Raw genomic sequence first — 21478 nt, forward strand, 5'->3', positions numbered from 1 at the left:
GCCTCGGGCCCGCCACCGCCGCCAGGGCCCGCCCCGCGGTACGGCGGCCGGCAGGGGCCCGGCGGTGCGGTTCCCGGTGCGCGGCGCGGCCGGCCTGCCCCCTGGGCCCTGAGGCGAGACGGCAGCCATGGATTTCTCCAGGTTCCTGTCGGATGACTTTGAGGTGAAGAGCTGGGTGAACGCGGCCTTCCGGGCCGTGCAGCAGGAGGCCCCCGGCAAGGTGGACGCGCACGCCGCCACCCTGGTGATGAAGTTGCAGCTCTTCATCCAGGAGGTCAACAACGCCGTGGAAGGTGGGGCGGGCGGGGGGAGCTGTGCTGGCTGGTAAACGTGCGGGGCTGGGCCCGGTGTGGGGCCTGGGGCTCCCCGCTGCCGCCGCGGTGCTGCCCGCCCGCGCCTGGAGCCGCCGCGGCCTGGCAGGTTGCCCGGGTGCTGAGGAGCCGCGGCCCCTGCCGGGGATGGTTGAGATGGGATATTGGGAAAAATTCCTTCCCCGCAAGGGTTGTGCAGCCCTGGAACAGGCTGCCCAGGGGGTGCTGGAGTCACCGTCCCTGGGGTGTTCAAACAACACACGGGTGTGGCGCTTGGGGACACGGTTAGTGGTGGCCTTGGCAGTGCTGGGTTAAGGCTTGGACTTGATCTTGAAGGTCTTTTCCAACTGAAACGATTCTATGAAAGAGTGCATATTTAAACTTTAAAGATACATCTCAAGTTTTCCTGATTGTTTTGCTTCGTTTGTGGGTTTTTTCCCCCCAAGTATTGAAGATCATACAAGACTATTGAAAAAAAAACCTTTTTCCTGTGAGGGCTCTCAGGCCCTCCTCATTGTGCTGCTTGGTGTTTCTGCAGAAACAAGCCATCAGGCTCTCCAGAACATGCCCAGAGTCCTCCGGGAAGTGGAGGTCTTGAAACAGGAGGCAACATTCCTGAAGGAGCAAATGATCCTTGTTAAAGAAGATATAAAGAAATTTGAAGAAGATACAGCTCAGTCAATGCAGGTGGGTTCTTGTCTGCCATAGTGTTTATCTGCAACTTGTGAAATTCTAAAGTTCCTAGAGTTGTTCATGTTAAACAACCTTGTGAACTCTAAGATAGACAAAACCACTTGTTTTAACGCTGAAAGTAGAAAAGTGGATGTGATAACAGAGCAGTGCAGTCTGCATTTCCTGAGGAACAGCTGATCCTGTTTCAGTTCAGACAGAGCTGCTGTTACCTGACTGAGGACACTGGTTTCTGCCAAGATTTCTGCCTTTTGTTAGCTGGGATGCATAGCATTTTTCAGACAAAGTGGGTATTGGAAGTGCATATCCAGAAGTGAAACTAACTTTTTGTTGTCTGACTTTGGAAGTTGATTTAACATCTCTAGCTCTTTCAGCCAGCTCGTTCCTCCTTGTAACAGCATGATCTTTTCACATTTTTTTAAACCCAAGCTAAAAATAACTCCTTAATGTAAGTATGTACAGCAGTCATCTTTTCTTTCAATGGGTAACATTATTATTTTTTTTTTCTTCAGGTCCTGGTAGAGATTGACCGAGTGAAGTCTAGAATGCAGTTGGCTGCCGAGTCTCTTCAGGAAGCAGACAAATGGAGCACATTAAGTGCAGATATTGAAGAGACTCTTAAAACACAGGTACATACCGCATTATTCTTTGTGATTGGTCTTTCTGCCTTCAGCTTTCCAGGGAAACTGCATTTAAATGTAGGTTTTTGAAGTGACTCTAAAACATGTACCTGTTTGTAAAATGTCTTTATGAAACTGGTATTAATGCTTTTTAAGGTCATGTTTGGTAATGGGGTTGCCTTTCCCTGGTGACAGGATGTGTCTGTGATTTCGGCCAAACTAACAAGTATGCAGAGCAGCCTGGCTATGCTTGTGGACACACCAGATTACTCAGAGAAGTGCGTGCATCTGGAGGCCCTGAAGAACCGACTAGAGGCCATGGCTAGCCCTCAGATTGTTGCTGCTTTTAACTCCCAGTCTGTAGGTCAGTAACTCATTTATTGTCGTTGCAGAGTTTATTGTCTTTTTAAAAGTAAAATGTTTTTTGGTGGGCAGTTGATGTCCAGAAAGCTTCTAGCACTGGGCTGTGTGCTTTTTCTGGAGGAGCCAGATGCCGTGAAATGTTAGGTGCTCCGCAGATGCCTGCAATCCAGTGCATCTTCAATTTTGTTGCAGTTTGGTGTACCTGTGGCCACTGTGGGAATTAAGGAGAATATGAGCTGCTTTTCTAGGCCATGTAGATGGGTGAAATGGAGATGCTGAGGCAGGGCTGCCCTGCTTGTCATAGTTAAGTTATGCCACAGGTGCTCTCCAAGTGGGAAGTGCTATTCAAGTAAGCAAAAGGTCTCTAGTTTTGCATTACCACAGTGCTACCGGGCATTTCTGTTACAGCTTGGTGTTGTAATCAAAAAAAAGATTTGTTTGGAAACATTGTGAAGCCTTACTGCCTTGTAAAGGCTGTTTTGTAAACTCTTCTTTAGAAAACTCGACTTTTTGGACTGTTCTTTTTGTTCTTCCTTCCCTCTCCTACTGTCACAGCACTTCTGAGAAATACTTGTTCTGGTTGTTGTCTTTCATCTGTGTGCACCCAGAGGTCCCAGTGAGGATCTGGGCTGTGGTGCTTTTGCTGCAGAGCGCTCTGGAGTTCTTGTCTATGTAAAGGCAAAGCATAGCAGCGCATGGCTGCAGACAGCCAGAGGGAACGGAGGAGGGAGGAAACTCTGTGTGCTGTGCTTCTAACAAATGTGCTTAATCCCTTGTGCAGATCTCGCTGTTCTATCTCCTGTTCTTCTGGCTTTCCTTCTCTGCACAGCTTCCTGTCTTTCTTGGTCTGTGCTCATCACCTTCACAGTAGGTCCCATGCCTTTTTTCTGCTGTTGCAGTGCATTGCCCTTTACAGAGAAATTCAAGGCAAGACAAAGGATGATGTTCTGGAATATTTTCTCTGCTTAGGATGAAAGTAAATTGAATATTTATATCCTCTACGAGGATATAAATAACCCTCTTTCTCTTCTCCACCAAAGAAAACATACGGGTGCAAGAAAGCTGCTGGTGGCAGGTCTGCTGGTATAAGGTCCTTTATTTGGGCATACTGTTCAGAAGGAATCACTTCAAGCACTGTTGCATTCTCTTCCAAAATCTGATCTGGGCGTGTGGAGACACAAGCTTTTTTTCCTGTTGAAGAGGGTTTTCTGTTTTCTGTGGAGTCATGTTTTTTTTTCCTGAAGTCCAGCTCCTACAACTGTAATACAAGTCTGTAAACATATCCCCAGACAGCTTGTATTCAGTGACCTCCACAGATGAAGAGTACTTCAGGTTACTTAGTGTTCTAGTTTCTCTGTGTTCCAGGTCCTGTTTGAAAAACCAGGTCTCATTACTAATTTCTCTGACCCCAGATATATTTGTGGACAGAACTGTAGTCATCTGCCTTACAGTACACAACGGGCTTTTGAGGAACTTGGATTTCAAAGCTTTGTGTAAGAGCTAACTGTGCCATTAGTCAGTCTCAAGGCAGCTAGCTTAGGTATCAGTTCGAGCAGTGGTGAAAGCAAAGCTGAGGACTTTGTGACATATGTTCTAGTTTTGTAGGCAGTGGCTTGTTTCTGGGAAAATAATGATTTCCTTCTAGGAGATGCTTTGGTTTTGTCTGTAATACTAGATACATTTGCTGATTAAGAAGTTAAACTTAAGTTAAATTAATTCCTCATGTCTGCTACCTGTTCTTGTTTTAGCATGTGTTTTAGGCAGTTCCGCTCTTACTTGAGTAGGCAAGCAAACAAAAGGTGTAATTTTGTCTTTCTGTACAGGCTGTTGCACATACTCCTTGGAAGAAGAGTTCTCTTGGTCAGCTCTGAGAGCTTTGAGACTTGACTGTTAACTGCCTGTTACTTTGTTTTGTTTAGATCAGGCAAAAACGTTTGTTAAAGTCTTCACTGAAATTGATCGGATGCCCCAGCTTCTTGCTTATTATTATAAATGTCACAAGGTAAGTATCTCGATATTTTAATATGGAGGAATAAAATGCAAATTTACATTCTTGCTTGTCTTGGGCTGCAGGGGGAGCTGCTACTTCACGTATTGTACCTTCCTGTTTGAAGGAGGATGGAACCTGTTCTTTTCCATGTTTCATTCTCTTGACTTCTCAGCTGGCTCTTAACAGCTTTGGTTACTCCCCATGTTTCAAGAGTAATTCTCCATTCAGCGCTTTGTGTGCCTTCCTACGGTAGACATAGGATATGTGGTTCTGCTTGATTTCTCTGTGCCTTATAGTTTTGGTTTGCTTTTCTTGGATGTGCTATGTCATTAATAACTTTATTGCTGCAACTTGCCAGCTGCTGACTTCTGTAAACTCTTTTCAGGTAAGATTAAAAGTTGGAATTCCAGACAGTTCTGTAGCCATAACCTGATCCTCAAATTTCTTTCAGGACTGTGACTTTTGAGGATTAAGTTCAAGGCTGGGGCTTGCCAAGTATTTCAACTATTATGTGGGGGTATCAGTTACAGTCTCATTTTATGAGTAAAATACCAATGTTAATTAAATCTTTGAATCAACTAAGAAACCTCTAGCTTCATGCTGAAAATCTTTTCCTTCTGTGGTGCTGAATTATAGCAAAATGTTATGCTGAAATCTGGAGAGAGGAGCGAGGGTGGGCATTGCGGTTTAGCAAAGGTGCTTTCCGTGGGAAGTTCTTGGTTTGAAATAACAAAAGCTAGATCTGTGGGCTGTCAGTTCACCTCTTAGAATGGTTCTCATTACTCCTGCAGGTGCAGCTGGTGGCAGTGTGGCAGGATCTCTGCCAAAGTGACTTAAGCTTAAATCGCCAGTTGACTGAACTGTATGACACACTTCTTGGGACCTGGCACTCACAACTTCAGTGGACAACACAGGTGCAGTAGCTGTTTAATATTGGTGCAGTTATGGGAGAGGATGAGATTGAGCGTGTGCTCTTAAGTCTTATAAACCACAGAATAGTTCATCAGTGCTCACTCTTTGAGTTACACGCTGTGCCTTAATGCAAGACAGGAGTTGGAACATACTTTCTGCTTGTTGTCCAGCTCTTGCAGACAAGATTTGATTTCTGGTGTTCTACCAACAGCAAGGTTGCTATGTTATTGACATTAAAGCTGCTCTATCACTTTCATCTGTATCTTAAGTTAAAACTAATTTGTTGGTGTTGCAAATGTGTTCTGTTGCAAGACATTTGAAATGCCTGAATTACTTTGTCACTTGGCCCGGAGGAAGCCCTCAAGGTCATGTTGGACTGATTCATGTCACTCTGTGCAAGAAATCTGAGGGCTTCTGCTATCATCTTTTGGGTCTGTGTACTTGCTTTTCCTGCCAAGAATAATGTAGGAGCCAAAGTTATTGTCCTGTAGTGAAATGAAGAAATGAGTTTACATTGTTGAGGCTGGAAGAGTTTTTCATCCATGAAGGGTAAAAGATTCTTATCTTCCTGTTACGAAGGCTGGTGCAAGTGCTAGGCCTGTACTGCAAAGGAGCTCAATGTTTTCTTGAATTGTATTTTTTCTGCCTAATGGTTCGATGTGAATTACAGGTCAGATGTCAGCTTACATTTTGGCAGATGTTCTTTGAACTGGGGATTATAAGAGACAAATGGCACATGGGGCAAAGCTTGTGTCACTCAATCTCTTGTGTTGCTTCTGCTTTCTGAAGAACCCTTCGACCTTTTTTTGTGGTGATCCCAGTTTTCAAAGCAAATGAGTGAGAACAGCTGAAAAGTCACACTAAAAGGCTGTAATGCATTTTATGCTAGTGGAATTGAGGGTGGTGTGTGTAAATAAAACTTCTCAGCTGATTACAGTTGTTCTAGCCTTTCCAGTACTGATTTCTGCCTATCTGACTAGTAATTTGGCTCATGATATAGTACTGTTTCTTGATATTTTACTGATATGTGTTTTTTCCCAACACACCTGTGTAAACTGAGTGCTCTGTTTTCAAATGCCCTTCAAATGCCAAGTGGTTTTTCAAAATACTGTAGTGCCTGTGTTCTGCTGAATTCTGGTTTTGACCTATACCTGTCTTCTCATTTCTTGGTTGCTTTATTCAAAGTACAGTTTCAGTGGTAAATATGTATTGACTCAGACTTTTGTAATGAGGCTGTCCCGTGTGCTAGGTTAGTGAGGTTCTTGCAGTCTTAGCAAACCTCTTTTGGTTTTTTTACCCCTTGTGAGGTTTTTCAAATTTGCTTTTGTTCCCTTTTGCTTGGGAGCTCATGTCATCTGAGGACTCTGTGATCTGTTAGTACACAAAATGTCATCTTCTTGATCTGTGTATTACTGTCTTTCACTAATAGGTAATTGAGTGTGAAAATGTCCAGGTCAGGCTGCTGCTGCTTTCTCTCCCAACTATTTATTCCCTGGTTATGGCAGCCTGCCTCTCTGCTGACAGCATTTGCAAACCTGTCTGTTCTGCCTTTTTCCCCCTCTGTTTCAGGAGCCACAGGTCTCTGTGGCTGGGGCATAAGGGAGACTACAGTGGGCATGATTGCTTCTGGGAAGCGGTGCCGCTTGCATGAAGGCTGCTGCTGCCAGCCAAGCAGCAGCACTTGTTCAGGAGGGCTGAAGAAGGTATCAGCCCCTGGACAGACAGGTCCTGCTCAGTTTGGAGTGGGACAGTCTGTGATTGTCCCTGATGAGACAGTGACATGTGGTTTGTACCTTGTGGGGCTCACTGAAAGCTGTCTGCTGCTCTGCTCTCTGAAATAATGTGCTTTAGCTAGTAGTTTTTCTGCTGCTACAGGTTTTCAAGAACCCCCATGAAATTGTGACTGTATTGTTGATTCAAACTCTGGGAGCGTTGGTGCCTTCCATCCCTGTCTGCCTCAACACTGCCATGGAGAGAACAGGCCAAGAACCCAAGCTGAATAAGCTGCTGGAGCTCTATGATGCCACCATCCACTTCGCGAAAGGGCTGGAAGCAGCAATGCTGCCAAACCTGAGTAAGGCTCTTGCCCTGAATATTGTCATTCTGTTCTGTCAACTCCTTTGTAAAGTTCTATTGTTGGATTTTGTTTAGTTTTACATGGAGGGAGGGCTTACCTCTTCTACAGTGTTGACCAGGTATGTGGCATTTGTACCTTGGTGTGTGTATATATGTATATATCTTACACCAAAGATATGGTACGATCCTGGATGACTTTACGGAAGCAGACCTGTTCTGAGCATGCTTGCTGTCTAAGATAAATAGTATTTAGTACTTACCCTTTTACAAGCATTACTATTTCTTCTGTCTAAGAGGGATTAAATTTTATTTTGTAGCTTTTCTGTTGCTACTGCCTTATGTTTTAATTAAGTGAAACTGCGGGGCTAGATATAATCTCTGAACCGTTGGTAGTTTATTGCCTAGCAGCATCCTTGGTGTTTGATTCAAAGTCTAACCCATGCTTTCCTTATTCTGTGATGTTTGTCTTCTCATTTTGGTCATGACTTGGATAATTCCCACAAACCACAAAGCAGTGAGGTGCTGTGTTTACACAGGTTTCTGCCTGGCTTGAACTGTTGGCTATTTATAGTTCTTTACTAATCTGGCAGGGCCCCTTCAAAGACGGGGTATGGGAAAATCCTAAATTAAAGCTAATGGAGCATTCCTAATGCTGTGTTTCCTGTGTTTGATTCCATGTAACATTGTCTTGAGCTATTTAAACCCAGATTTTTACTTGATCATGTAAATTATGATTACTGGGCAATTTCAGGGAGTATGACTGTCACTGTGTCTGGTTTCGTTGTCTTTGTGATTGTGTACTCGTCAGTCATTTTCTGTCCTTGGCTTAGCTTAATTTGTGGTTTGTAATGGGAAATTATTAAAAAGGACTTGGAAAATCATGTCAAATTTTAGAAGACAATGGAATAGGAAGACAGATGCTGAACTGTTATCTGAGTGCGTTTAAAAAAAAACAACTTTATTTCCATGTCTTTTGCTGGGGGGTAAGATGCTTGGGAAGAGAAATATCTCAAGAATGGGAAGGTCAGGTGACTTAGCAGAGCAGAGTCAAACCAGTTCCTACATATGTGTATGTGAGGGGAGGGTTCAGTTATGATTCATAGGATAATTCAGGTTGGAAGGGACCTTGGGAGATGATCTAGTCCAACTTTCTGCTCCAAGCAACATCCGCTATGAGGTCAGACCGTGTTACTTGGAGTATTGTCCAGTGTGATCTTGAAAACGTCCGAGCATGGAGGCTTTGGACAACCTGCTCTATTGCTTGTCCATCCTTAGGGCGTAGACATTTTTTTCTTGTATCCAGGACTCAAGGTAATTATGGTTTACTGCTAGTGTGAGTTTGGCAAAGTTCCACGGTAACAGCTGGTGTCCATTTCTGATGCAAGAAATAATCATTTGGACCTGGTTTTTGTTTGGGTTTGCAGCTCCCTGCTCAACAGAAGGCACTGAAATGCTAAGTTCATGGTTCATGTTCAGCTCTGGTTGTTGAACACCATGAAGCAGTATGTTCAGCAATGCTGAGTGAATTGAGTTAGTGTTAATTATTTTAAGTATGAACCAGGCTTTCTGATAAATGAGGATTGCCTGTGTTTTAAGTTGTGGGAGTAATGTGTTTCACTTCTCAAATCATTTCAATACTTTCCTTCTACTGTAGGTTGGGGTGATTAATAGATTTTTGTCACCAGGCTGTTCTGGAGCAGTGAGTGATAATTTTCTTGACACATTTGTTGAGGCAGAACATCTTGGTTTTAGGAAGCAGGTAAAGATAATAACCTCATTTAAAAATAAAAATAAAATAAAATCTGTGTAGTTGAAACTTAAAGTTGTTGGGTAACATTCCAAGCCTGCGTAGGCAGCATGCTCTAATTGAAGAGCTACTGCACATTGCTTGAAACAAGGTTTTTAGTAGCATGTTCATCTATTTATAGACTAAACATCTGATTCTTTGTAGAGGAGCAGAACCTGGTAAAAGTGATGGAACTGGTGGAAACAGTGTATGGTCCATACAAACCCTATCAACTTGAGTATGGAGACCTGGAAGAAGAAAATCTTCTCATTCAGATCAGTGCAGTGCCCTTGGTAATGTAGCAGTCTTTGTTCAACTATGCAGGGAGGGGCTTGAAGCTTCTACTAAATACAAGGGTCTTAGTCATAATTATTGCTGTCTTTCCCACCCTAATTTTTTGGTAGTGTTTCCTGTTTGCAGTATATTTTTTAATGTTAAGTAAATTTTGTTTAAGAAATAAAGTTAATTTCAGCAGCACTGTCAGGTTGGAGGTAACTGTTTTCTTCTCCTTCACGCAGTAACGGGCACTGCGTGGATCTGCTAGAGAAAGACTTTACCAAAATATTACTATTAACCAAGACCCTCCTTCAGGTTCAATAGAATTTATTAAGAACAGAATCTGGGGGAGGAAAGTCCCTTTTGTAGAAAATTCTGTTGTTGGCATAACTGTTTTTCCTTGAAGATCTGGTAACTGTGGGATTTGGTAGCCTGACTTTTATTAACAGTCACTGTAGGAGGGTGGAAGCAACTGGTGTTGTTCTCCCTTCAGTGTTTCACGAGACTGGAGGATACTGAGAGAACGGTATGTTACCCAAGATGTCTTCAGTGCCTGGACATTCTCTGAAAGAAGTGTCAGGCTCAATTCTGTTGCTTTTTAGGAGCATTGGGAAGTAATTGACTGTGTCCAGGAACTGAACCATTCAGTCAGCAAACTCTTCATGCTGGCTTCTGGAGCCATCGACAACTGCATCAAACTCACTGATGGACTGGGAGTGTGTGGGCTCCTTAAGGCCCTGAAAGCTCTCTTTGCAAAGTAAGGTGCTTTTAGTTACACTGCTGCATTTATCCCAAGGGTGTAGCAAGGATTCAGTTTGTGGCCGAGGACTTTGTAGTTTATGAAAAATGTCTGAGAGCGGAAAGTATCCATGGTAGTAATGTGAATCATCTGATATCCCCTCCTACCACTTCATTCAGGCAGCGACTGTTTCTTAGGGGAAAAATACAGGCTTTTTGTGGCTAAATTGAAGACTTTTCTCAGCTGTTTTGTATTCTGGTTGGGCTGAATTTTCATTTTTAATAAATATTTTTGGAGGGGAAAACGTTTCCCGAAACAGAATAAATCAAAGGCAAATTAGGCTGGTGAAAGTAGATCTCAGTGGGGCAAGTGACCTCACATTCACGATCTGCCTGTAAGTGTGAGATACTCTAGTGGGTGAGGTTCACTGTAAGTTCTTGTCTTAAAATATCACTAACAGCCCGCTTAGATAGTATTCCAGTACTGATTACTTCAGTATTTTTTCCTGATACTGAAAAAGCTGCTCACAATGTATAAATCAAGCTGTTACCTTGCTGCCCTGTGGGGAAGAGGAAAGCACACTTCTCTGATCTCACCTTCTTTATAGGCAATTACATAGCAGTGTGCATGCCTCCAGCTTATGGGCTTTCTTTTTTTAAAAAAATGGGGTGTGTGGAAAACAAAATGTTCTCCTTTTTATCCATGTTCTCATCTGGGGAGTAGCTGAGAAAACAAATTCATGAGATTGTTGTCATTGTGTTCCTGGACTAAGGGCCAAGTGATGTTGGAGTAGCAGTAGCCTTATAAACTTTTTCTGGTCTTTCCTAGGAAATGTGATTAGTGTAGTGGTAACACAAATGCCTTACACCCTCTCATATGAGTGGAGAGTTCTTGGTAACCCATATGCAGCAAACTGAAGTAGCCACACAGTATATGTTACCCTGAGTTTCTCTCTGTCTTCTAATGTGCCTTGACTGGGCTGTGGCTGATCAGTTCTTCACGTTCATGTGTTTGGACTGGACAACAGTGTCTCTTCTGAACTCCTTTTAATATTTCTGGTTCTTACTTGGCCCTTGTAGAGGACTGAATGAGCAATTGCAGGCCATGCAGTTATTTTGCTCTCCAGCCTATTCTCTTATGCTGGTGCTGATCTCTCCTCTGTTTCTTATTACAGGTATACATCTGACTTCACAAATACATTGCAGTCTATACGAAAGAAATGTAAACTGGATGATGTTTTATCAGATTCCCTTTTCCAGGAGGACTGGACTGCATTCCAAAACTCTGTTCGGTAAAAGGGGTTTGTTTGGGTTATTTTTTGCCTGGCTCAGAACTGATTTTTGTATCAAAGTTGAAAGGGAATTACTTGGGGTCAGTTTACACAAGTTCTTAGTGCAGAATGCAGGCCTATGCTCACATAGCTGCAGTGCTATGCAGTGAACGTTAGTGTTAGTGACTGGGTTTCAGGTTGCTGCTGGCACAGTAAGTGCTGTGAGGCTCCCCACCCTGTCTGGAGCAAGGCTGCATGTCGTATCGCTTGAAATATCAGCAGCTCTTAGAATTTTTCCCAGTGACACTGAGCTGGCCTTAGCCATTACACCAAGAAGTCGCATATGGATGAGGCTGTTGGGCAAAGATGCAGTATGTCATCAAATGGATGCAGAGTTAATAGCCAAAATAACTTTTGACAGATGTGTGTCCTGTTTGGTTACTGCATTTTGTAATTATTTGACATGTGTTTGCAGTGGGTTGTCTAGGGGGGTGTCTGGCATTACCTGCCTCAAATCTCACAACGTGTTTTTGTCTTGTCCTTTTCCAGGATAATTACTACTTGTGGTGAGCTCCTTCATCAGTGTGGAGACTTTGAGCAGCAACTGGCCAACAGGTAAGCATTGCTGAACTTAAGTCATGAGCTGTCAGCATAGGTATGAAGTTGAAAGAAAACAACCTCCAAGGTGCTTTCCTTGTGTAGACCAAGAACGAAAAGCAGAGCCACTGTGATTTCCCCCCACTTCCCCTCCCCGTCTTCTGAAATGTCGGAGATGGGTCACAGACTGTTCCACTCGGTTGTGTGGCCTGAGACAGTCACAAAAATCCTTTTTCTTGGATACCCAGCTGGCCATCAAAGGAACTGCCAGACTGGGGTCTTTTCCACCAGATCAAACTGGCAAGATTCTCACCCCCCTTGTGAGATGCGGCATGAATCATTTGCTGAAGTGAATCTCGATGTGCCTTAACTGATCAATTCCTTGTAATCTGAGGAGTGTCAAGCCCAGGCAGCACATGGATCATTTGTTGCTTGTAGGCAGCGCATTATTTAGCCTCTTGTACGTTAGTCTGACTCGAGTGCCTGTGCTTTGTATAGGACCCAGTGGCCTGCAGTGCACCAGAGACTGGGCGTCTTCCATTTGCTAGACATTCTGAGAGTGCAATCCTCTCTGTTTCAGCTCAATATTTTTGCAGGTTTTGAGTTGCACAGTAGATGTGAGAGTTGGCGTGTCTGCCACCAAAAAATACTCTTCTTTGAAGTAGTGAAAGGTAGTGTTGGTCATTGGACCAACATGAGAACAACAGTGCTGATTTCAGAGGATTTTGCTGGTGACTTTTGTGTACTTGTTTTCAGGATTTTCTCAACTGCTGGGAAGTATCTCTCGGACTCCTACAGCCCTTGTAGTTTTTCTGGCTTTCAGGATACCAGTTCTGCAGAAAAGAAGAGCTCCTTAAAGAATCCCTGGCAGGAATATAATTATCTTTTGAAGGAGAATCCATCTGAGTATGCCAGCCTTATGGAAACGCTTTACACTCTAAAGGTAGCTTTGGTGCCTGGAAGAGCCTGCTTGTATCACAGGACGCTGTTGGGCCCACATTTGGTAGATGAGAGCTGGATTCCCCCTACAGCCTGATTACTTTTCATCCTGAGCTGCAGCCTTCTAATGGGCTGTGTTCCAAGTCTTCCACAGAGACACCGATCTGTGGGGAGGTGAAATGTCCAAACCGAGGAAGTCTGGACTCATTCTATCTCTCCCCAGATCTGGCTGTGTTTTGTGAACGTGCCCTTACCAGTTCAGGTGAGGGAGAATTTGTCACAGAAAGCATTGGGAAGGTTGTATTGGAGCCACCTCAAATGCTGGAGCCCGCGTACTGGCTTCTCAAGACTTTCTTTGCCACTTATGCTCTGCTGCCATATCCATTCCAAAATATAATTCTGCAAGTTCATTCATGCATGTGTCTGTGAACAGTGTAGAATGACTAGTTATCTTCTCGTTTATCAAAGTTATGTTTGCCATCGTTGGTCACATGTAGCAGTGAAGTCAAGGTTATGAGTCTTTTACTTCCTCAAAATGTTTTGATTTCTTTTGCACTTAATTTACTTGCAAATTGGGCAGCTCTGCCTTCAGTGTTCTATGTTTGACTTTAAAACCTTAGCTGAATAGTCAAGTTCCATAGGTACTCTTCATGTAAAACTTTTGCTTGATTCCATGCAGGGAATCGGTTGATTGACCCCTTTGTGTAAAAGGCAGTTTGCCATCTCTGCAAGTGTCTCAGTATCTAGCCTATACTGGTGCCTGGCATGGCTGGAATGTGATGCTGATTATTTGTTCCACATTTCGGGGAGCAGTGTGCAGTTTCTGTCTTGAATAAATGGTTAGAATAAGGAAACAAGCTGTGCCATTGCAGAGGAAAGCTCTTGATTGCCTAATAAAGACTTCTTTAAGAATGTTAACACAGCTTCTCTGTGGTCAGTTTCATGACTTCTGTATGTAAACATTTTTCCATCTCTCTGTGTGTGTTAGGAAAAAGGTACAAGTAACCACAACCTGTTGTCTTCATCGCGATCTGCCTTAAGCCGCCTCAACCAGCTGGCGCACCACTTGGCTTTTGATTCTGTTTTTCTTCGCATCAAACAACAACTTTTACTCGTTTCGAAGATGGAGGTGAGTAATAGGTACTTTGATCTGATCTAAACTGCAACGTTTACCTGTGGGATACCTTAGGGTGGAGCACCGCTCCATGTTGCTTACCTTTCTCCTTTTCAGGATGTTTCCCTCTGGTATCATGTTTCTTCCATGAGCTACAGTCAGTAGAAAAGTTTACCTCCTTTCATCCACAGCATTCACAAGAGGCAGCTGTGTTTGCAAGCTCTGGTGTTTGAGATGCTGCTTTTCTAACCTGTGTGAGCATGTATTTCCCACAGGAAGCTATGTGGAAAGGGTGTGTATGTTTTGGGTCTGAGGGAGGACGAGGGAAGCAGTTGCCGCACCATCTGTGTTCTGCTTTCTGGAAGTCCGTGGGTAGTCACAGTTCATGTTGTTGAGTGACCCCTTCCTAGAGTACCGATAGACTTCATGCTCCAGAAAGTCATAGATTCATTCTGCACTTTTTGTCTTACAGAGCTGGAATTCTGGTGGCATTGGTGAGACCCTGACAGATGACCTGCCAAACTTCAGCTTGACTCCTCTGGAATATATCAGCAATGTAAGAGCTTGCAGGGATAGTTACTGAAAGCCCAGTGCTGGGGCAATCTCTGAGTTTCCCCAATTTCTTGTAAAATCATAGTATTAGTTAAAATTTTATAGGATGGTGATCGATGCTCTTGCTGGTTCAGCCATTATCAATTGAGTTGTGCCATTCTTTGTAGCTTTTATATAAAATCCCTGTCAAGGTCTGGAACAGCAAAAGAACATTGGGAGCACAAGGAGTGGTTCTTCTCTGCTGAACTGCCCTGTGTACAGTGTTAACTCCTGCAATGGGGCGGGGAATGCCAGCTGGGGAATACTGAATGTATATTCATAACGCAGCTCATGTAGCAGAGGAGTTCCTGCAATGTGTATTGGAGTGATTTAATCATACTACGAAGTCAGATTGAGCTTTTACCCTTCTAATCCCCATGTGACTCCCTGGTTTCTCTTTCTGATGGAATAACAATGAAACCTTTCTGGCAGTGGGGTGTCTGAGTGGAAAAGGAAAGTGAGCTGTTCATTCCTTCTGACTAGGCACTCCTCAGTTCGGTGCTGCTGAACAGTGTTCACATTGCTTTCCCATTCTCCTGGTTGGCGTTTCAAGTCACTGCCAAATTTGCAGTTCAGATATTAATGTTAGCGGCTATTATTATCTGAATACAAAGTATAATTTGATAAGCAAGTTTTTTTATGTTACTGTCATTCTGTGCATCACACAGGGAACAGATTTTTCAAGGACAGGCTGCAACCAAAAGCTTTTAATATTGTATTTTCTTCTGGCTTATGGCCTACAAACTGTTATACTGTGCTCCTGAAAAAAAAAAGAAATGTATAGAAATGGATAGTCAGTCAACTTGTGGGACAGTTTTATTATGGGTAGTTTGAATTTAGCTGTCTGAGAGGCTTTTATGATGTTTAGAAAGCTCATGGGCGGTGTATAAGGTAAAAATTCAAGGGAAGGTTTCTACTGAATTCTAAGTAGCTTTCTGATTAACACAGTTCACTAAGGAAGACATGCATGGTTGGTAAGAGGCTGTATCTGCTCACCTGCCACTTTAACTGAAAGTTAAAACTGAGACGTATATGGTTGTTACTTGATGCTGTGAGGAATCAAAGGGATTTTCTGCATGTCCAAAGGCAAAGAGGAACTTCATAAAATTTCAGATACAAAGCATTTGGGTTTTGACGTCTTTTCAGATCTACCCTTTATCCTGCTGTTGAGTGATAGGTGGGCCAAGACTGAACCAAGGCTTTCTCTTGGGTAGTCTTCAAATAACACTGCTGCATTGTGCAGTAAAATTGAAAACTAAAAATGCTAAAGTAGAGTTTAGAAACAAACTGATGTGGCATATGCTGTGTAGAAGAAAAGGCACGTGATGTGAGCTCAGGAAAAAGCTAGTAACAAGCATGCCTCATAACGGGGAGGCAGGGTACTCTGAACTGTATCTGTGCCTAGGACTAGTCTCTGTAGCGCAGATAATAATTTATAAACAAAGTAGTATTTGTTGTATGCCTGAAGTTACGTAGCTTATGTGTGTGTGAATTTGGGAGTGTGGTCCCTTTTTGGGAGAGAGATGTTTCTGTAGTTCATTATTATATTGTCACTTGAATATGTGTTTCTTCTTCAGTGGTTTTGCTTGGTTCAGTCTCTTAGATTCTGTTCTAGAAAACAAATTGCCAGGAACATTCCAGAGATAAAAGATTTGCTTGGAGTAGCAGTTCTCTGTGCAGGTTTTTCTTACCATGATTGTTTCAATGACTGGTTCTCTGACCTTGTGAAAAATCATTTCTTGTGCTAAGTGTAATGATGAGCAAGAGCCAATTTGTTTCTGAGCTAATGTGGGTTGCTGTCAAGCTCAGCTTTCTGCTTTCGAGTGTGGATTACTGTAGTTGACTCTTTTTTTCTCTAGTGAAGTACTTGCTTCACATTTGTTCAGTGACTCAGCTCTTTGTGCTTTTATTCTAGATTGGGCAATATATTATGTCGCTTCCTCTCCACCTTGAGCCATTTGTTGCTCAAGAGGATTCTGCATTGGAACTGGCATTACATGCTGGAAAACTGCCTTACCCCCCAGAACAAGGTAGGATAAAACCAAAGACTTGAGAGTGTCTGGGGGAAAGCTGTCACATTTTGACACATGGCTGTGATGTGTTACGGTAACAAAGCTGTTTGAGATCCATTTCCTATTGACTACTCATGCTGTTTCTTCCAAGAATCTCTTGGTAATACCAGGAGTGAGTAAAACTCTTTGGGGTTTGTTCAAACCAGAGGCTGGGTCTATTTAAGTTTAATGTTCATTAAAACTGTGGTTTGGGGTGCAGGGTCTGAAGTATTACTGTTTCTGAGTTGGAGCAGTATTAAGTATCTTAGGTGCAGGGAGTGAGCAGGAGGTACCTGGGTCAATTCCCAGACTTTGAAGGGAACTGTTGAACCAGCCTGAAAGACTTCTTAAGTTAGCTTTTGTGACTTCTGCTCCTTGTCAGCCTGTCCATTGGAGTGCAGTTTATGGAGTGGCTTGGGCTCTCAAACAGCTCGCTTAAGGGGCATCTTGCTCCAACTTTGCACTCCCGCCCTCTCCTTTGTGCTGGTTCCACAGTATGGCTGTTTCTATTCATTAATCCCACAGAAAAATATTCACTTTTTCTGGCCTAGTTTCTCTCAAAAATGGGTCAAAGTGATTTAAATCAACTTCCTAAGAGGTCTGCTATGCAACAGAGCCAGCAGGAGCGCACAGCAAGGAACAGGCAAAGAGGAGGCTTGTGACCATGTTTAGACGTGATGAGTTGTTAGGTTGGCTGACCCCCTCATGTAATGTCCCCGTCTACTGAAGAAAATGACTGTGCATCAGTGATCATACAGTGTATTCTAATCTCCAGATGGTTCTAAACTGGGATTCGTGAAACAACTGCGGCCTGGAACTAACCTAGTATGAAGTTTTCCAGCTTCAGACCCTAGTGAAATCTGGAGAGAATGTCCTGTAAACTTAATTTTACATTAATCACTTGTGGTGTAATATGCAGTCCTCCATGGCCTTGCTGAGAACCATAGCCCCTTAATTTGTTGCTAGGAAAAGAGTAGCCCCTGAGCTCCTTTCTTCAGGGATAGATTATTTGTTCTCTAAGCATGATAGTAATGCTGTTTACTTGTAAACCACCTTTTCCTCTACCTTTTTTTCACTGTAAATCCAGGAAGAAGTACTGTTACACCCTGTGTGACGTGCTGACCTATGCCAATCTGTTACAAAGGTTAGGAGCCCATGGTCAGAAATTAGTCTTCTATCTGTCTTGTTTTGGACACGTTTTGCATCTTTGGAAATGGTCAATTCCTAAGGGTTGGACCACGTGTTCCAGTCTCCATAGTCAGGTTCTTTCTCAGTAAGGACACAATTCTGAAGTGCTGACTGCTTAATTTAAATTTGTTTTTCATCCTGTACTAACACCAGCTGAAATTTAGTAGAGTCCCACTGCTACTACCAGTTCCATTTGGGTCCTTAGTGATTACATACCAGCCACAATGTTCTGAAGGAGTTGCAGTGGGTGCTATGGGTGGCTGTTGTCTGGGACAGCTATGGCCCAGGTGCCTCTTCAAAATGTTTTCCACAGAACACATGAAAGAGTTCTTTCTGCATGTTGTTCCTTAATTTCTTGCAGCCAGCTGAGTTTTGGCTAACATTCTTTATTCAGGTGGCTGTCCTTACCTGTTGTGCCATTAATCGTGCTGCAGTTAACAACAGTAGCTTCCCAGCAGGTTGGCAGCGCACCGTAGTTTGCTGTGGTTAATCTCTTCTTGGTGTTTATTTCCACTGACAGTGAAGGAAGCATAGAGCTTGGTATTTATAGTCTTCCTGTACCCTTCTGAGAATACGCTCTTTAGGTTTTTGCATTACTTATTTTGTCATCTTAAAGCATTTACATGTTCAATAGCTCATTAATTTTCAAAACAGTCATGAACACAGAATGCCTTCGGGGCTTGAAAAAAAAACCCTGTGAGTCCTTGTCATTGCAGTAGTTTGTAAACTACTCCTGGAAGATGATCCTATAGAACGTGCCAGGCAGTGCCCCTGATCCCTGTCTGATCGCCCGTCAGCCTGTCAGAAATTACTTACCTGGAGAAGTAATGAGGAAAGTGTTTTGGGTCGTGAGCTGGCTTTCCATGTTGTATAGTATCCGGGAGGCTATGTAACTGCTTTGTTTACTCCAAAACCAGATGATAAACCCTGAATACCTTAATGTCCCATTTGAAAAAAAAGTTAACCATTTATGAATTACATTTTGTTACAAAACCAGCAAATGCAGTTGAATGAGACTGCTGACAGCTAACGAGAATTTTCTGTCCAGGAGATGAACTGCCTGAGCTGGACAACATGGCTGACTACTGGCTAGGCTCCATTGCCAGAGCTACGATGCAAACGTACTGCGAAGTCATCCTGCAAATACCGGAGCTCACCGTGCATTCAACAAAGCAGCTTGCCACAGACATCGGTAAGCTCGATGCGCACGTCGCCCTAAGAACTGTTGCCATAACACGTGGGCTGCTCTGTCATTACATTAGATTTGAAGAAACTGCAGTGTGCGTTTCTCCTTTAATCATGAGTGCGTTGATCTGATGCCCAGCATGGTGGAGTGGTTCACAGCTTCTCTTTTGCAAAGCGTTCTGTCAGATCCCTCTTCGAGGGAGGGGTGATTTTCCAGTAGGTGCTCCTGCTTCTTCACTGCTCAGTGTTTCTGACTGTGGAAGTCAAAGTCCTTTTCAGCTGAGAAGATTCCCTTGCAAGTGAGTCTTAGCAAGAAAGATCTGTATGTAATCTTTCCAAGCATGGCACTGCTCTTTCCCTTCTCATCAGAGTGCCATGTTCTGCCAGTATATGCTGCACAGAGGGTACACGCCATGTGCCAAGCCTGTTGGGGAGCGCACCAGTGGATTACAAAGGGGACAGCTGGTTGATTTCTTCCATCCACTTGATAACTGAGGTAGGGGAGATCAGCTAAGGGACTTCTAAGTAATTGTGGAGCACTTGACCAGCATCCTTTTTCACAAAATCTTTAGGATCAGCTCCCCTGCCATGGCTAACTTACTGTCCTGCTGCTCTGAAGGTGCGAGGTGACTAAAATTACTTTTAATATGGAGCAATTTTCAGCAGCAGAATAGGAGGTAGTTGGCATATGTTCATCTCTGCCTTCTCCCATGCCATTCAGAGTGACTGAGGGAGGTGTTGGGGAAGGCGTTTCTGCAGGATATGAAGGAGATGGATTTTTCTTATCCGAAGCTGATGAAAGTGTTGCCAAGAGACTACGGCTATTGTAGACACCAGTTAGTTCTTTTCCTGCTCTAAATTGTGGATCCTTCCCCATGGCCAAGCTGAAAAATAAGGGTAGATGGTGTCTCCTCAGCTCGCCAGAAAGTGTGCTTGGATGCCAGTGAACTCAGCCTGGATTTTTTTAATACTTTTTTTTTGGCACTGCTTAAAAACAAACCAGTAGATTAGAGGCTAGTTGCTTGGCATTCCTCCCTGCCATCCTTAATTCCCAACTGACTTCGAATCAGTGAGCTGGAACTCCCTCCTGCCTTGACAGCCACTTGCCTCTGCAGAATTTCCCAGCTTTGTTGCAAGCTCTTTGCCTTTGAAAATGTGATTATGATCCTTTGTCTGTGACCTTGGTGACTGACCACCCTGAGGGTGTTGTGTGCAGATACTGAAACGTGGCAGAATGTGTCTGAGTCCTCTGAACAAAACAGACGGTTGTCTGATCTAGTGTACAGGAAGACAAAAATACTAAAAATATACACCTGTCGGTACAGTTCGATTCCAAACACGCTGCTGTGTGGTTTTGAGCTACCGGTGACAGGATTCTAGCTGCCGTGAAGAGCGAAGGATAACTTTCATTTATTTGCACAGTGTCTGTTACCTGTTTAAATACATGTTTATCTTTAATCTTACAGATTATCTAATAAATGTGATGGATGCCCTTGGCCTTCAGCCATCAAGAACACTGCAAAATATTGTAACTCTGTTGAAAGCAAAGCCAGAGGACTACCGTCAAGCTGCAAAAAGCGTGCCCCGCAGAATGGCCAGCAGCATCGCTGCAATGAGGGGCCTGGAGTGTTAGCTGTAATGTCCCTGCTGCTGACACTGTTCAAGGTCTGAACTTTTTGGGTAGTTTTTTATTTCCCTATAAACTTTGGAAGGACAGTGAAAATATCTCTGGGAAACAGGGGAACTTATTTGAGTAACTTTTAATAACAGTCTGTGTCTAGGAAAAGCTTGCTCCATTTTTCCATCCTTAGCAATAAGGAAGGACGTCCTATGGCCAAATTTACCAAAAACTATCTGGATGACCTTGAGTAGGCTGAGCAGTGCTGGCTTCTGACTAGAAATGTTCTGCTGTTTGCTGGAGAGTACATGCTTCACAGCGGTAAGATGACTGGCTTTTTCGGAAAATTTAATCAATTCTGAATCTAAAATTATGGGGTAGGTGCAACAAAGATCAACTGATTGGAAGCTCTTCTACCTGGAGGCAATCATCATTGCTCAAGACTGTCATTATTTACAAAGTCAAGAAGACCTTCTCGTTAGTTAGTAGATTAGGCATGATCAAGCTCAACCCTGAGAATAAAACCAGTTTTGTAGGTTGTTCCTTGTGCGTTTAATGTATTCTACTGAATGCTGCTATGAAGTTTATAAGAAATTAATGAAAGTGTTGCTTTCTTGTAAAATTTATTAAAGCTTCGTATATAGATTTTTTACAAAGCAACTAAGTATTCTTTCTTAGGAGGAAACTGGACAGAAAACAATGGGGTTTCAAAACTGGAGTGCCAGTTGTGTGAGACTGCTGGATAAAACCTCATGCAAACTCTTCTGTTTCAGAGGGGGCAAAACATCTTTCTTCCCCTTATCTGTACCTACTTCCACAGTTTTCTTCTTTTTACCGTCAGATGCCTTGGAGGAATAATTCTTCTCCTGATGTCCGCGTCTTTGTCTCTTCCTTAACTTGGTTCAGGCTGCCTCTAACCAGCATTTAGCCTGGTCCACAGATCTTTCTGCTGTCTTTGCTTTTTGGCTGGTTTTTGGGTTTGTTTTTTTTTCCCCTGACAGCCTCTGTCTTTTGTACAGGTGTCATTTTTTGTCCCTGTCATGCTGCATTTGCGGCTGTCCTTTTAGGACTCATTAGCCTGATGTGTTCATCGCTGGGTAACTGTGTGCTTAGCTCCTGGAGCTGCCGGAGCTGCCGCTCTTCTGGGCAGCCCGTGTCTGGT

General features: G+C 43.3%; 1 protein-coding gene across 1 annotated transcript; it reads left to right on the forward strand.

Moving 5' to 3' along the window:
- Positions 1 to 30: 30 nt before the first annotated feature.
- On the forward strand, positions 31 to 20972 carry COG7 (component of oligomeric golgi complex 7). Its single transcript, XM_040592210.1, has 17 exons — positions 31 to 293; positions 850 to 998; positions 1514 to 1630; positions 1817 to 1985; positions 3904 to 3986; positions 4766 to 4888; positions 6762 to 6960; positions 8914 to 9041; positions 9627 to 9781; positions 10938 to 11054; positions 11583 to 11648; positions 12387 to 12573; positions 13558 to 13698; positions 14156 to 14239; positions 16190 to 16304; positions 18562 to 18705; positions 20165 to 20972. Exons 1-17 carry the CDS (start codon positions 128 to 130, stop codon positions 20329 to 20331), a joined length of 2310 nt encoding a protein of 769 aa, XP_040448144.1. The 5' UTR covers positions 31 to 127; the 3' UTR covers positions 20332 to 20972.
- The last annotated feature ends 506 nt before the right edge of the window (positions 20973 to 21478 follow it).

This window comes from Falco naumanni, chromosome 4 (genome assembly GCF_017639655.2).
Source record: "Falco naumanni isolate bFalNau1 chromosome 4, bFalNau1.pat, whole genome shotgun sequence".
In the NCBI taxonomy this organism is placed as follows: domain Eukaryota; kingdom Metazoa; phylum Chordata; class Aves; order Falconiformes; family Falconidae; genus Falco; species Falco naumanni.

Excerpts from the sequence above, each read along its gene's own strand:
- COG7 (XM_040592210.1), top strand. The coding sequence starts at position 128 with ATGGATTTCTCCAGGTTCCTGTCGGATGACTTTGAGGTGAAGAGCTGG. Across the intron at positions 1,631-1,816 it reads AAGAGACTCTTAAAACACAG|GATGTGTCTGTGATTTCGGC; the intron begins GTACATACCGCA and ends CCCTGGTGACAG. Across the intron at positions 13,699-14,155 it reads TACTCGTTTCGAAGATGGAG|AGCTGGAATTCTGGTGGCAT; the intron begins GTGAGTAATAGG and ends TTTGTCTTACAG.